We start from the raw sequence: 15,440 nt of genomic DNA, 5'->3' as shown, positions 1-15,440 counted from the left end.
AAGAAGACTTCCTTTCCATATTAGCAATTTTATCTTGTTTGCATTTTTACCTTGTGCACATGATCTTTTTTCTATTAACGAACTAGTTTTAAAACTCCTAATAAAGTGTATTAACCTTTTCTCACTTATATATGTCACGAATACTTTTCCTAATTTGTTATTGACCTTTTAATTTTCTTTGTGTTGTTTTTTGACATATATGAGATTTGCATTTACATGATTAAATCTATTAGCCTTTCATATTGTGTTTTTGTTTAGTGCTTTAGATTCATAAAATCCAAAATAAGATATTCACCTATATTTTCATCCGTTAGCTTGCTTGGTTGCTTTGGGTTTTTTCCTACATCAATCCATCTGTTATATATTTTGGTATATGATATGAAGGGATTATCTAAATTTGATTTTTTTGGATAGTTGACAGATTATCCCAGCACCATTTATTTAATAGTTCTCCTTTTACCCACTGATTTTTGGTGTTACCTTTAACATACATTAGATTTTTGTATATATTCTAGGATTTGTTTCTGAGTTCTTTGTTATTTTCCATTGTTCTGGTGCATTATTTTCATCATTTACCTTTTCAGTATATGTTACTATTTGAAAAGGCAGGTTCTCCAAATTACTTTTCTCTCTCTCTCTCTCTCTCTCTCTCTCTCTCTATATATATATATATATATATATATATATACACATACATACATCCTTTTTCTTCTCTTCTCCTCTTTAAAATTCTTTTAAGCTTTTTTTAAGCCCATTGGGATTTGTATTAAGGCTAAAAGTTTGGAAATTTGGAAGGGATTAACATCATTTCACTTTTAGTCACCAAGTCAGGAATATGCAAGGTATGTCACTCTCTCTTCATTCAGGTCTTCTTTAATGTCCCTAAGTAAAATTTTTATAAGACCTATAAAGGACTTATAAGTTTTTATACGGCCTTTACATTTCTTAATAGGTTTATTTTCTAAGAGAGTATATTTTGTATCTGCAGTTGTTACTGTAAATGAGAGGTTCTTCATGTTATTTTCTAATTGGTATATAGGAAAAATATTTTGATTGTCCGTATCTTCTTTAATCCAACTTACTTATTTTATAAATAGGTTATTTTTATAATTAACCTTAAAACCTAGATTATTTTTATAATCTAACATATTTATTTCCCTTATTCTCATAGGATTCTCTTAAAGTTTCTAGGTGTATTATATCATATGCAAATTAAAACTTAATATGCTCTTTAACAACTAGGCCTCTTATTTCTATGTCTTCTCTCATTATATTGGTTAGAACAGCAAATTCTCAAACCTTTTGGTATCAGTCTCCCTCCACACTTAATTTTTGAGGACCTCAAAGAGTTTCGGTTTTTGTGAATTATATCTATTAATATTTAGGGTATTAAATTTTTTTTTTTCTTTTTGCGGTACGTGGGCCTCTCACCGTTGTGGCCTCTCCCATTGCGGAGCACAGGCTCTGGACGCGCAGGCCCAGCGGCCATGGCTCATGGTCCCAGCCGCTCCGCGGCATGTGGGATCCTCCCAGACCAGGGCACAAACCCGTATCCTCTGCATCGGCAGGCGGATTCTCAACCACTGCGCTACCAGGGAAGCCCAGGTATTAAAATTTTAAACCAAGAATTTAAAAAATACTTGCTATTTACCTTAAGAAACAATACTAAACCCATTACAAACATAAAAAACATATTTTTATGCAAAATATCTATGTTACCAAAACAAAAATATATATGGAGAATGACATTGTTTTACACTTTTTTGTAAGTCTTGTTAATGTCTGATTTAATAGAAGACAGATGATTCTCATACCTTCTGCATTCAGTCTGTTGCAGTTTGCTCTTTGGGCTAAAGTACCTGAAGAAAATCTGGCCTCACACAGATCTGTAATTGAAAAAAGGAAGAATATTTTAATAGCCCTTTCAGATAATTGTGGATATTCTTCTTTGACACTACATCAGAACTTGATAGCTGGTACCTTCTTAAAGGTTAGTTGTAGTGTGGAATCTGAAACCATATCAATGAACTTTTCATACCCTGTTACATTAAACCCATTGGTCTCTTTTGCACTCTGGATGTATCTTTTACTCATACATGATTTTATAACATCATTCATTGGTCATTTGGAAAATACTGGTTCACTGAGTTATGAAGATCTTCCAAATGTTGACAAATTTCATTACACAATATCAAAAAAGTCACATTTATTAACCACAACACGTGTCTTATCAGAAAAGTCATTAAGATGGTAAAGAAGTCAAGCTCTTTATGGCAAATAGTTTCCAAAATTCTGATTTTTGTTCAAAATTTAATCACTGCAACAAATACCATCAGTTGTTTTCCTTGAAATGAGAAATTCACTTAGGTCATTTTTGAGAAAATAGCTGCCAAATGCACAAGTCTAAATAACCGTAGTTTTCCTGTCAGTTTTTCTTCCAAGTAAAAGTGGTGTTCAAGGCAAAAGCAGCACAAATCACACACATACTTTTCCTTGAGACAACAATGGGACGTTGGTATGTAGCAAACTTGGTTGGTATGTAGCTGTATGTGGATTCCCCCATTTCATCACACAGAATATTTAAAAAGTGTGTACTTAAGGGTGAGATTTAATAAAATTATTATTACTGCTTCATCAGGGACTTTTAAAAATGTGACTGCCATATTTATTAACTGTGAGTGTGTGCATGTTGATGAAAAATACAATGACTACTAATAAAGCTCTACACCTCTGCCCTGATTCTTGCTAAGGGGCCAGGAGTTTTATCCACCACTTCTTTTGCACCATCAGTGCAAATATCAACATGGTAAAAAAGACAAATAACATCTTAGTATTATGAAAATAGTTTTCGCCTTTCAGACCCCCTGAAAGGGTCTTGGGGGCTCCTGGGGTCCACAGACTACAGTTTGAGAGCCTATATGTTAGAACTCTTAGAACAATTTAATAATGGTAATATGAGTTCCTTTTCTTGACCTCATTTCAGTGGAACTGCCTAACAAGTAAATACAAATTCTGAGGTTAAATTTATTTATTTATTCACTTGCAAATTTTAGACAATGATTCTGCAACCTCAGACCCTGATGCTGAAATCACTGCCAAGACCAACGGGAAAGGGAGCCCTGGGGAGCAGTTGCCAAGCCCTGTCCAGTTCATAAACAGTGAGGGAGCCGGGGACTCCAGCCGCTCGACCCTTCAGAGGTGCTCTCATCAGATTCATGTTTTCACTGCATTTTTCCTTCCTTAATCTAGATACCAATGTCAGCGATTTAATGACCTTAGAAACAGGTTGGCGTAGTGAAGTCCCACATTTTCATCTCAGCCATTCTATTTTCTCTTTATATCAATGCCACCTCCTGGATCTTGTCACAGCATTCTGAGTTAATGTAAAACTATATTGATAGGAGAGCATTAATTTTCACTTCTCAACCCCATTCTTCTCAGTCTTCCTATATGCAAGTTTGCTATTAGGACTTAGCTTTACAACCACTATCTTTTGACTCAGGGAGTATGATTTCCCCCCCTCTCCTTTTCTGTCTGCTGCAGCTTATAATTACCCTGTCTAGAATCAGAAGAAAAATAGAGTGCCACACATAGTGCTCTGATATTAAAATAGGCGCAAAGGAGAGTGAAAGCAGCCTTGGTGTCAACTCTCAAATGCACATGGCAGTTTCATGATGCAGCACTTCCTCACAGATATTCACTGTTGATTATAAGATGGTGCTGATTTTCTGCACATATCCATCCCTTCTACTGGTAAAATAGTTCTACTAGAGAAGCTAGTTCTACTAGAGAAAGAATTGCTGTTGTCGATTGCACTATTATTATTTTTATAACTACTTCTGTGCAAGGACTCTAAAATTGCATTCAAAACAAGATAGACCAACAAGGCTTCCAATGAGCACGTAATTTCACATAAAATAGAGTTTCTTCTCCTTTGGTTCAACAAAATATGCACTATAGGGCATATAGTTGTAGTGATCATTGGATTTAAAGGCAGAATTTGACTTGCTGTGATGGGAGAGGAACTATTGCTAGACTAATCTGTGGTTTGGCATGTGTGTCCTCATATTTGCCTGGAAGAGTGATCTTCTTCTTATCCCAATACAGATATTTCACTACTCGCCACTTTGATCATAACACCTATCCTTTTTTCTCTGATTCATGTTTTTGCCACATTTTGCCTATATTAACCTGGCGACCAATTTCAGTGATTTTATGACCTCAGAAACAGGTCAGAAACAGACCTCCCTCGTTTTAATCCTAGCTTTTCCACTGTCTCATTACATGAATGCTGCCAAATCTAAAAGCCTCTTCAGCCTCAACACTGTAACCTATAAAATGGAAGTGACTACAGATAACTATTGAAAACATTAAGGTTCAAAATCCATACTGGATGAGTCACTGTATAAGTATATGAAATATATGAAAACACTGTTGTTACTTTATGTTACATATGATATACATAGAAATGCCTTCAGTTTTCCTGCCCTGTCAACCATATTCTTTCCTCTTTTGCTCTGCTTTCTCACACTCATCAAAATTCCGTTGGAGTAACTGTTTGCCTCTTTCTTTCTCTGAATGCTGCCCTTGCTTCTGGAGGCAGCTTGTGCTTACAGTTTCTGCCCCTCTGCGTGCTAATGACCTAACGTGCATTCTCTGAAGGTTAGTATGGACAGTGGATCCCCTCCTTCGGGTCCAGGGTGAGAGAACAGGAATCCATCCGTAGGATCTTGCATTCAGAGGCAGAACTGAGACACCACGTCCATTTTCCTTTTTCTTTGGAGTGTCTTTTGAAGAGATATTGAGCACCCTCTCGCCATTCTGAAGAAACGCATTGGACCTTTAAGCCACCAATCCCTGACTAGTGTCTACTGACCTACTTTTTCACTTGCAGCGTCATCAGTGGCGTTGGGGAACTGGATCTAGACAAAGGGCTTGTGAAGAAAGTAGAGCCCAGTACCAAAGACAAACCTTATCCCGACTGCCCCTTCCTGCTGCTAGATGTGAGAGATAGAGATTCTTACCAGCAGTGCCACATTGTTGGAGGTAAGAGAGAGAAGGCCTTACAGTGTCTCACTCCTGAGAACACAGCCCGGTACTGAGCCCAGGCAGGCTCAAACCACAGCCTGTGGTCAGCAGTTGGGGGAACCCTATGTTAGCCAGATGTGTTCTGGGAACCTGTAAGTTGGCTCTACCACATGCTCTGAGAGAGACTGGTGACTCAGGGGGCTCAGGGGTCCAGTGCTAAATGTCAGAAACAGTGAAGTGACACTTCTTATTTGTTCATAGTGTCCTGTTTCTTTTCTTTCACAAAAGTATTTAGGTTTATAGCTAGTTGATTTTGAAAATATGTTGCTTTTAACTCTTAGACTTTAAACCAGCTGAGAATTGGGGCCAAGTTGTACCGAGAGCTACAAACTTCCTAAGCTTTTTCTTCTCTTTGCAGCTTACAGTTACCCAATTGCAACTCTGTCTAGAACAATGAACCCTTATTCAAATGATATTCTTGAATATGTATCCTTTGTTGCATTTTAAGGAGTTGGATGGTATAAAGACTGAAGACTCAAACTTATCATGAATCATGCTCCTAGTAAGAAAACCCTATGAAGGACTTTTGATATTAATTAATTTACTTAGCATATTTTAGAATTTCGATCCTTAGCTGTTGCTGAGAATGCTTCCAAGCCATCCTGCAGTAGGACAAAAAACATTAGGTTAAAGGTTATGATCCGTTGAGAGTCAGTCCTAGGACTGTTTTCCCCAGAAAGTTTTCCCAAGTAAAATGTAAGGAGTGAATTTTTTTCCTTCTATTTTAATTTTTTTTGCTTCTTGAAATTTTAATTTTTTTGCTCATAAAAATCATACAAATAGAAAATAATTTAAATACTGAAAAGTATAAAAAAGAAAATTGAAATCTCCAATAACCACACAATTGAACAACAAACTCTTACTACATTTTTTGTGTATTTTATTCCAGACTGTCTTCTTTGTCTTTTTAACAAAGTAAAAATTATACTGTATATATAATTTAGTATGTTGCTTTTCCCCACTTTATTTTACAGTGTATTTCCCCACACTAACACAAGCTCTTTATAAACTCTATTTTTGATGCAGTATAAGATCTCATCTTTAGATTTACTGTAATTTACTAAATCATTCCTCTTTGAAGGAATGGACTTTTAGGTGGTTCCCATTTTTTTGCTATTATAAATAAGACTGCAGTGGACACGTTGGGCATAAAAGTTTTTCTGTTTCCTCATCTGTAAAATGGAGGTTGTAATACTTACTCTCCAGGATTGTACAGATGAAAGAGCCAAAGAGTGTACAGTGTGTAACTAGTGCCGTCTTGGACATGGTGATACTAGTTCATAGAAGAAAAGGATACCAGCTTGTGTGGTTTCCACGACAGGAAAAAGTCCTGTACCCCCTGAAGAGGGGTCATCCGATGCTCCTTGAACTCAGAGAGGTAAACCTTGACAGCTCTTCTTCCTCAGGGGTTTCTGTATAGTCTAGGAGCATTAGCTCAGTGTGGTCGAACCTTAACTCATCTGCTTCTTAGAAAAATGCCCATGGCAAGATCATCATTCTGTATGACGACGATGAGAGGCTGGCCAGCCAGGCAGCTACCACCATGTGCGAGCGGGGATTTGAGAACCTCTTCATGCTTTCCGGAGGTGAGGGTCTGTGTTCTGCTTAGGACTTAAAAGGCGAATACTTGGGCTCACACTCCTTCAGCTCCACCCCTATCGCCTTTTCCCTCCCAGAGCTCAGAACTTAGTATTCTGGAAACAGAGACAACCATGCTGGCAGAAAGGAGTCAGGATACGTGAAACTTCCGTTAGCTCCATCAGCACATGTTTTTAATTCCTGAAATAATGATGTTACTTTATGGCTCTGTAAGAAAGCCTTAATGCTGAAGACTTGAGCTAAATGATTTCTGGTGGAATTCTCAGAATCCCACATAACAACTGACATTTTCTGGTGTAATTTACTTAATGGTGAAGCAGTTAAGAAAGATTTCCTGTCCTTGTGTTGAGGAGACATGTGGGCTCCTTTCCAGGTTGCCTTGGCCTCACCGTGCTAACACGGCTTTTTCTGATGATCTTCCACACCTAGGTCTAAAAGTCTTAGCTCAGAAATTCCCAGAAGGACTGATTACGGGTTCCCTGCCAGCATCTTGCCAGCAGACCCTTCCGCCTGCTTCTGCCCGAAAACGATCCGGCCCGAAAGTGCCGCCCCCAGCAGCTGAGAATAAGTGGAGATTTACCCCAGAAGACCTAAAGAAGATAGAATATTACCTGGAAGAGGACCAGGGTCCTGCAGACAGTACTAGTAAGATATTTTGACCTTTAGAAATAATGTTTTCTGTAGAACTTGAGATTTGCAGCTTTGAACATCAACCTCATCGTATGAGAAGCTTGATCTGTTATATTCAGATTCTTCAAATATTTGCAAGAGAAGGGAGGTGAGTGGAGGTGATCCCAGATTATGGTAAGAATTAGGCATTGCACACAGACACAGAAAGAGAAGAGAGGGTATCAGTCAAAGTGTGCATCTCAGGCAGAGTTGAGAGGCTAAGCTAAGGCTTTCAGATTCCTTCTCGGAAAGCTTTGCTTCCTTCTGCTGCTTCTGGGTACCTTTAAACTACTTCTGGCCTTTCCTTTGGCACACTGCTTTCTCTTTTTCCTCCAACCATTCCTGTACCCTTCTCTACTGAGAAGGAATGAAGGACAGATGAGGTTGACTGGGATAATGGAGAGGAAGGAAAGAAAAGCTATCTGGGTTTCCCTTCATCCCTGCCCCCTTCCCCACCTTCTAATTGGTCTCAAGGATGAAGAGTAGGTTTTAGCCTAAAGTAGATGCTGAATAGGACTTCACTAGCTTAAAAGTGGTTTGTAGCATAAGACTTCATTAGTTAAAAAGTGTACTTGGCAGGTTGTCCCTGGAATCATTTTTGCAGCTCTGCTCCCTGCTTTCTTGCTCCCTTCAGGCCGGCTGAGCCAAGGTAATGCTTCTGGAAGAGACTCCAAGGTTCCAGGCTCCTGCAGCGGTCAGAACCTGCCTGCCGGGGGCCCTGCCGGCCACCAGAACCCCCGCTCACTGGGCAGTGGCCACCTGCAAGGCAAACCCTGGAAGTAAAGACTTTGTCTGTCTTAGTCAAATAAATGTTTTCTCTCCTTTCGGAACCCCTGAGCAGTTCCCAAGTTGGTCATTTTAAGAAGCTGCTGCAGAGGAAAGACCTCAACGTGTGTCAGGCCCTCTTCCCTCTTCCTGTCTCCAGCTCCTCTCCCACATCCAACCCGGGAAGGATTTTTACAAAAACCAGAGGCATGACAGGCTCTAGTGTCCTCCCTGTTGTTTACAGAATATTTAAGTCTCTGAAACTGAGTAGGAAAAAAGTCTAATTTTTTTAGGCTTTCTTTTTTTTTTTTTTAATAAGGTCCAGTTTGTTTTGGTCTATATCCTGCGTTGTTTTGTAAATACTTCAGGCGCATCTGGTGCGTCCTTCCCAGCCAGTTCTTTTTCACTCACTCTTCTTGGTTTCATGAAGGCTCTCTATGTAGGCTTTGCAGCCTGAGAAGCTGTCCCTGGGGGTGCAGACGATTCGTAGCTTTCAGCCCCCACCAGCTGTGGACCCACTGGCTGAGGAGCTCTTCACCCAGCAGCCGACGCAGGCTCCGTCTTCAGTTTGGAAGCCGGTACCTGTGAGCATCACTCAGTTAAGATTTAGTAGTAGCTCTCACATGTGCTCAGCGCTCCTCCTCACTAGATGCTTTCCTGGAACCAGCACAGGTGATGATGTGTGCTCAGCTGCCTGCACGGGCAAGTCCTGCCCACTGTTCAGGGCCGGGTTGAGAGCCACTGAAGCCCCCTGGAGCCGTCCCTCATTTGCGGTTGTTTTATTAGTTGTAAACTCCCATTACCCAGCTCAGGCCCATCCATCTTAGATGGGTAGAAATTATGGCCACTTGAAAACATTGGCTTTGGTTGGGCCACTGCCGGCACACAAGGTGAGGACAACTCCACAGTCCTTTGTCAGAGCTGACAACCCTTTAAACCCTTGCTTAAAAATACAGTATTAGTCTAATTGAGTAATTAGTGCAATTACCTGCTTACTTCTCATTCTCATGACTGAGCTGTGATTAGGAGGTTTTGATTATAGATTCTTGTTTGGGCCAGAATTTTGAATCAGCGTTAATTGAATTGCTAGATGACTGACATTCATTCCATTTAATTGGGGGAACAAAAGACCTCAGGTAAGGATGAGGAACTCTGAAATCATCAGGAAAAGGAAAAAGAGCCTTGTTAATTTTTATGGTCTGTGATCTGTAGCTGTGATAAGGGACTAAGGAATAAATTGTGCTCTTTGTCATGGCAACCAGCTTCTGAAAAGCCAGCTGAAAATTGCCTATCCTTAGGTGGTTATTGCTGCTGGGTAAGATTTGTCTTAACAGGACTATTTTTCTCACCACCAAAAAAAAAAAAAAGTATCACAGTATTTCCAGCATGGGGGGCTGTGTTTGTAGGAGAAATAAAGGTAATAAATATCTTATAGAGACATATGGAAAAATAACTTTCACATTCAGCCCAGTTCTGTTTTAGTGTGTTTATTCTTCTCTACTTGATTTCCAAAGTGCAACATTTTCCGATGCTTTAGAAATCAAACAAACCAGGGACATTGTTCAGATGTCAAGCTGTGCCCAATTTTCCACAAGATTCAAGAATCTTGTATAAAATTCAGCCAACGTACACATAGCTTTAAAGAGGAGCCTGTCATGTTTCCCCATAAATTTATTGCCTGAGAACTAAGTTCAGCCTTTTGCTAATGCCAAAATGCTCTGGCTTTTTATTTTCTTTACAGCATAGATTTTTAAAAATGCAAATTTTTCCACACTCAACTTTCCCCTAGCATGGACAAGATTTTCAGCCATTTTGGATACATATGCATTTTTAAGAAAAAAAAATTTTTTCTCTGTGACAAAGTTCTGGTTATGCCATTTTCAAGTCGACTAGTCAGGAGTTTAGATTTCCCCACTCGATTCTATTTTGAAAGTAAATGGTAGTCCCCCTTTGTTCCTATTCTGCATTCCCATCACCACACAACACTAGAGTGTTAGAAACTACTATGTGTATGTGCAAAGTCAGTATAGCTGAACCTATTAGAATTGCAGTGCATTTAGTTGAGAGATCTGGCAGGTTGACTATATTCATGTGTGTTTCTCCATAGCGCTTTGCCTGTTGGTAAGGATTTTAAATAACTACACCTCAAAGACCTGTTCTGGTTCTGCACTTTGTGTGTTAAATGTCACTTGCAGTTTTTACATGCTCAAGGTATTGCTTTGAATGTTCTACTTTACTAGTTTCTTCGTTAGATTAACTGACATGTATTATCTAAGCGATCTGTGATACTCTGAGCAATTATGAATGTTGAAGATTAAAGTACATAGTTCTTAATTTGTTGTTTGCTGTTAATATGCTGAGATCTGCCAACTTCTCTCTTCTTCTCTGTTGAGATGATTTGTGGGGAGTCACATGAGACTGGGGTGATCTGAAAGAGTACTTCTTTTTGCTCTATCTCCCAGTAATGCATATTTTCTTTGTATAAATGAATCAGGAAATCATTCCAATTAGGGCAGGGAACCTTAGCTCTCTAGTCAGAAGGGTTTCTCCTTATGCCCAGCAGGGACTGATTGCCACCTTAAACTCATTACAGCGGGACTTTCTTGTCAGTGTTGGGGGTTGATGAGCTTCCCTTGCCTGGGAACTTATGACCCCCTAGATGGAAAATGCTTTATCAATGTACAACTGCTGCTCCATCTGAGCAATGGTGATGGCCAAAGTCTAAATAATAAGTTCAGTACTTTATCTACTGTATTTAAGAAAGAAAAGAGGGAAGGAAGGAGAGAAGCAAGGAAACAAGAAGTGTGGAGGGAGGAAGGGGAAGGCAACATTACTCATTTGAGTACAAAAAGAACATCTCAGGCTGTTACAATGTCAGGTTTAATCTATTGAAAGGCATAGAATGGGGACCTCCCTGGCAGTCCAGTGGTTAAGACTTTGTCTTCCAATGCAGAGGGTGTGGGTTTGATCCCTGGTTGGGGAGCTAAGAATCCCACATGCCTCATAGCCAAACAAACAAACAAACAAAAAAACCCCATAAAACAGAAGCAGTATTGTAACAAATTCAATAAAGACTTTAAAAAGGGTCCACATCAAAAAAAAAACTTTATAAAAAAAGTAAAAAGAAAGGCATAGAATGAATCAAATGAACTAAAAGTCATTTTATTTTTTACCTTTAGCAGAAAACCAGAACTAGCACAATCATATTAGACTTGGGGTGTAAATCAGAATTAAAAGAGAACAAATAGTGTTCATTAGTTGCTGAGGGATTTTTCCTGTGATGCTATTGAGATTATACAAAAATTCATAAGACTTTAGGCTACTCACCAAGAACACAGAACAAAACAAAACCTTCTTTTCTCTAATTCCCTTGTGGAATATAAGTGAAATCAAAGTCCTAGGCTAGGAAGAAATATGTAGGCAATTTTTCTTGTGTTGGTTTTGGTTTCTGTCATGTTATAAATTGGTTGTAGATTCTGTCTTTTATGTTATCCGACATTTTTAGGGGGGATAATTAATTTCTGTCCACCTGGATTTAAATCCATGACTCCCTTCCTGCTCTACTCTGAAGATAATCATTAAGAACCTTTCTTTCCCCAGTTCCAAGATATTCCCAGTGTCTCTAATGTGCGTTTATTTTTTCACATTTCTTTCAAAGTTTTAACTCCCATACTACTTTCCTTTTTCTTTTTTCAAGAAACATCAGAAATGTGGATATTATTTCAGTTTATGTGAGCATGATGACATGCTTATCTACTGTTCAATTAATTTTTTGATTAAAATATATTTTTCTATAAAAAACAATAAATAGGACACATTGTGCTTCCAAAGTGTTCAGAAGACATTTGGGTAGTAATACTTTCCTAAAGTTGTGGTAATTATTGAAATTGCTATTGCCACGTCCTTTATTGGCACACAGGTCAGTTATAGCATAAAATAGGTAATGGTGGCAATTTGTCAGCATTGAATTCTGACAGGACAGGATTCAGTGCATGATTTTATGTGTTTACAAAACTATATTGCCCCCCTCCCCCCCATCTCCTTACAGTCTCACTCTCTGATGCTTATCCTCTTCGTTCCAAATGCAGACGCAGATTCTCTTCACCTGCATAACATCCTGAGGCACCTGGTGAAATGTGTGGCAAACAGAGGTCACTTATTAAATACTATTGACTGATGGACTACATTTTAAAAAAATTATTCAAAATTATTTTTGACTATAACCTCCCAGAGGGTGAAAATCACCAACTACATGACAGTGGCCCTTAATAAGGGTGTGTGAATAAATGAACTGAACCTGTCAAGACTGAAGTCTGGGATGTAAAGCCCATTGTGGTGGCCACTCAGCGCTGGTCTGCCATTCTGGAGACCTGGAAAGTTTGTTATCCCTTGTCCTCTTGTACATCCTACTTTTGTATGTGAGACATTCTTCACTCTGAGATTTTTAGATTACCCTCTGCAGGAGGTACCCAGGAAGCTGTTAGGGCCGTTATTATTAGCCTGGCTGTCTGCAGTCTGCCTGTTTCCATGGTCCCCTCAAGCTCAAAGTAGCCTTCAGAATTCAACTGCACCATCCCCATCTGAGAGTGGGTTTTATTTTCTCTTTTGTTTCAAATCTTGAAGATTTCCAGGTAATAATGTTAGCAAACATTTATGGAGAGCTTCCTATGTGTTAGGCAGTATTCCTAGATTCTTCATTTTACATTTTGACTCATTTGACTATCAGAACATCCCTACGAGGTAGGCACCCCCATTTTCAGGTGAGGAGACTGAGGGTCAAATGGAAATTAAGCAACTTGCCCTGTGTCACTGAGCTGGAAGGTTGAGAAACCATTCTGCTCTGTGCTTGTCCACTCTGGGTGGGTACAGCCACTCTCTCACTGGCTATGCCTCCAATTCACTAACAAAAATGTAACTTTCCCTTGGCTGTTGGCTTCCCTTCCTTCCTCATCATCTGAGATTCCACTGAAAGCTTTCCTCCTCTGCCTGCACAAAAGGCGAGGAATTCAGGGACTGAAACATCTGCTCCTGGGACCATTCCACTGTCTGTGTCTGGTGACCTATCTCGAAGACAGGTGCTCCAGGGTTTCTGAGATTTGTTTCTTAATGAGGTATCACTTAAGGAATGGGAGTTACAAAGTTTTCATTAGATTGTAGGGAAAAAGTAGGCTGTTTTCCTGATGGTTGAACTATCCAGTAAAACCATATTGATATGATTTGTGTCTGAATTTCTCTTTCCTTTGCGGTGATGTTTCTGATTTAGGCTGAAACATAAATTGTGTGAATTGGCTCATGGCTGCAAGCCTGGGCTTCATGGGAGGAAGCAGCAGCAAACCTCTGTGCCTCAGTCCATGTTAGCAGAGCTGTCATTCCACCGCACTCTTCTAAAAAAAATGTAGCCGAACACACCACTGTAGTTAAGCAGAAGACTTCTAATTTTCTTCTTTTAGTATGGCAGTAAACATTTGTCAGTCTTCACCTCTGGGGTCGTTAGATGATGCTCACAGTTTGAGTTGCCAAATTAACGTGGATCCTGAAAGCTTTGGGGAGAATTCATTACCCTTTGACAGTTTTTCAGATTTGACGGGTGCTCTGTGCTTCTTTCTCAGAGCTCTTCCTTCATCTGGCCAATTTGAATGTTTTGGTTGGTCATATCAGTTTCCTGTAAGGAGCATCTGGTTCGTAGTGTGTTCACAGAATGATGTTTCTGTCCTTAGAGCCCTTAGAGCAAGAATCCGTCTGCATCTTCAAATCCACCTAGTCCCACTTGCCCTTGCAAAACAATTGCTGAGATGATGAATAGCCCTGTACTGGATGAGGGACCAGTGAGGTCATATCTGGATTGTATTCAATGACATTTCAATTTTAACTTCAGGCCAAAGCCAGAAAGCTAGACATGCATATCTTAGTGTTAATTCAAAAGACCACCAAAGGATTCTTATGGACCACGAATGGCCCACAGGCCACACTGAGAACCATAGATAATGCTCTAGGAACAAAGTAAAATGAGTTCATTTAAAAATAAAGATTTTTGAAAAGTCCTAGAGAATAGGCATTAGCATAATCAATTCCCCAGATTGCTGTGGGAACTGAAAGCAGCAAGGGCTCTTGGGAGTTGTCATCTGAGCTACCACAGAGTGCTTAGGGAATGGCCCCCAACCAGGAGACATTAGTACCCTGCCCTTGGTAGAAACACTTGCTTCCAGCTCTATCTGGAGTATAAACTTTTCCAAAAATAAGACCTTGTTCTGGGCAACAGCAGAAGAAATGAGTTGAGACAAATTATGAAAAAGAATCTGGGCACAAATTGAGATGGTCATTTAGATGTTTGATTTTGATAATAAGTTGATCTTAGAAAACTTTACCCACAGGTAAGCTGGTGTGTTTGAAATAGCTTTTTTTAACCCCCCTGATTATACAAACTCATTGCAAGAAATTCAGAAAAGTATAAAGAGGAAAACCACCACCACTGCCTGGGGTAACCACAATTATTATTATTGGGGAATATTTACTTCCAGGCATAGCGGGTGTGCGTTTTTCAAACAAAAATGAGATTCATACTCAATATACTATGTTGTAGCCTGCTTTTTTAAAAATAACTGTATGGAAATATAAATTACATGCCATAAAATTCACCCATTTTAAGGATACAATTCAGTGATTTTTAGTAAATTTACCGAGTTGAGAAAGCATCACCACAATCCTGTTTTAGAATATTTCCATCTTGTGACCAGCTTCTTTTGCCCAGTATATTGTGACCATTTTTCCATATCAACACAGACTACAATGGCTTCCCGATATTCCATTGTGTAAATGGGTAATACCCATATCAATACTGGTATCTATCTAGGTTCTTTTCCTTTTAATTTAACTTTTTATTATTACAACCTTGTACATATGTTTATTTGAACTTCTCAAAATATTTTTGTAAAATGAATTCCTCCAAGTGGACTTACTGGGTCAAAGTGTCAATACGTTGAAATTTTTTATTTATATTGCCAAATTCCCCTCCAGGAAGGTGGTGTAAATTTATCCTCCCACCAGCAGTATATGGCAGGTCTTATTTCTTCATACTCTTGATAATACTGAGTTGTCAGTCTTTTTATTCTTTGTCAATCTGATGGGAGAAAAATAATATATTTTTCTTTAATGTACAAAAAAAAAATCACTCAGAGAATCAGTATCTTTCATTTATTGGCTTTTTGTTTTTCTTCTTTTGGGAATTGCCTATTTTTCTTTTGAAATGTTAGTCTTTTTTTTAAACCCCTTTTACTTATAAGAGCTTTTTTCCCCTCAAGGTTATTAATACTTTTTCATAT

The 15,440-nt window shown here is 39.0% G+C and overlaps 1 protein-coding gene across 6 annotated transcripts in view; it reads left to right on the top strand.

Annotated features, from left to right (window-relative positions):
• Positions 1-14,962, top strand: part of CEP41 (centrosomal protein 41) — a 48,912-nt gene extending 33,950 nt beyond the window's left edge. For 4 of the 6 annotated variants that reach the window (XM_082632078.1, XM_082632082.1, XM_082632081.1 and 1 more), the window contains 6 exons: positions 3,054-3,198; positions 4,895-5,046; positions 5,447-5,514; positions 6,560-6,674; positions 7,117-7,332; positions 7,991-10,455. In XM_082632078.1, coding sequence (XP_082488204.1) covers positions 3,054-3,198; positions 4,895-5,046; positions 5,447-5,514; positions 6,560-6,674; positions 7,117-7,332; positions 7,991-8,139 — 845 coding nt within the window. In that variant the 3' untranslated portion in view covers positions 8,140-10,455. Of the gene's footprint in view, positions 1-3,053; positions 3,199-4,894; positions 5,047-5,446; positions 5,515-6,559; positions 6,675-7,116; positions 7,333-7,990; positions 10,456-12,209 lie in introns of those variants that run through there. The other 2 variants (XR_014294957.1, XM_082632079.1) reach the window with 2 other exon arrangements.
• Positions 14,963-15,440: the final 478 nt, after the last annotated feature.

Source organism: Mesoplodon mirus, assembly GCF_964341445.2.
Source record: "Mesoplodon mirus genome assembly, chromosome: 9".
Lineage (NCBI taxonomy): Eukaryota > Metazoa > Chordata > Mammalia > Artiodactyla > Ziphiidae > Mesoplodon > Mesoplodon mirus.
Note: the sequence above shows the minus strand (reverse complement) of the source record. Positions and strands in the feature narration are given on the sequence as shown.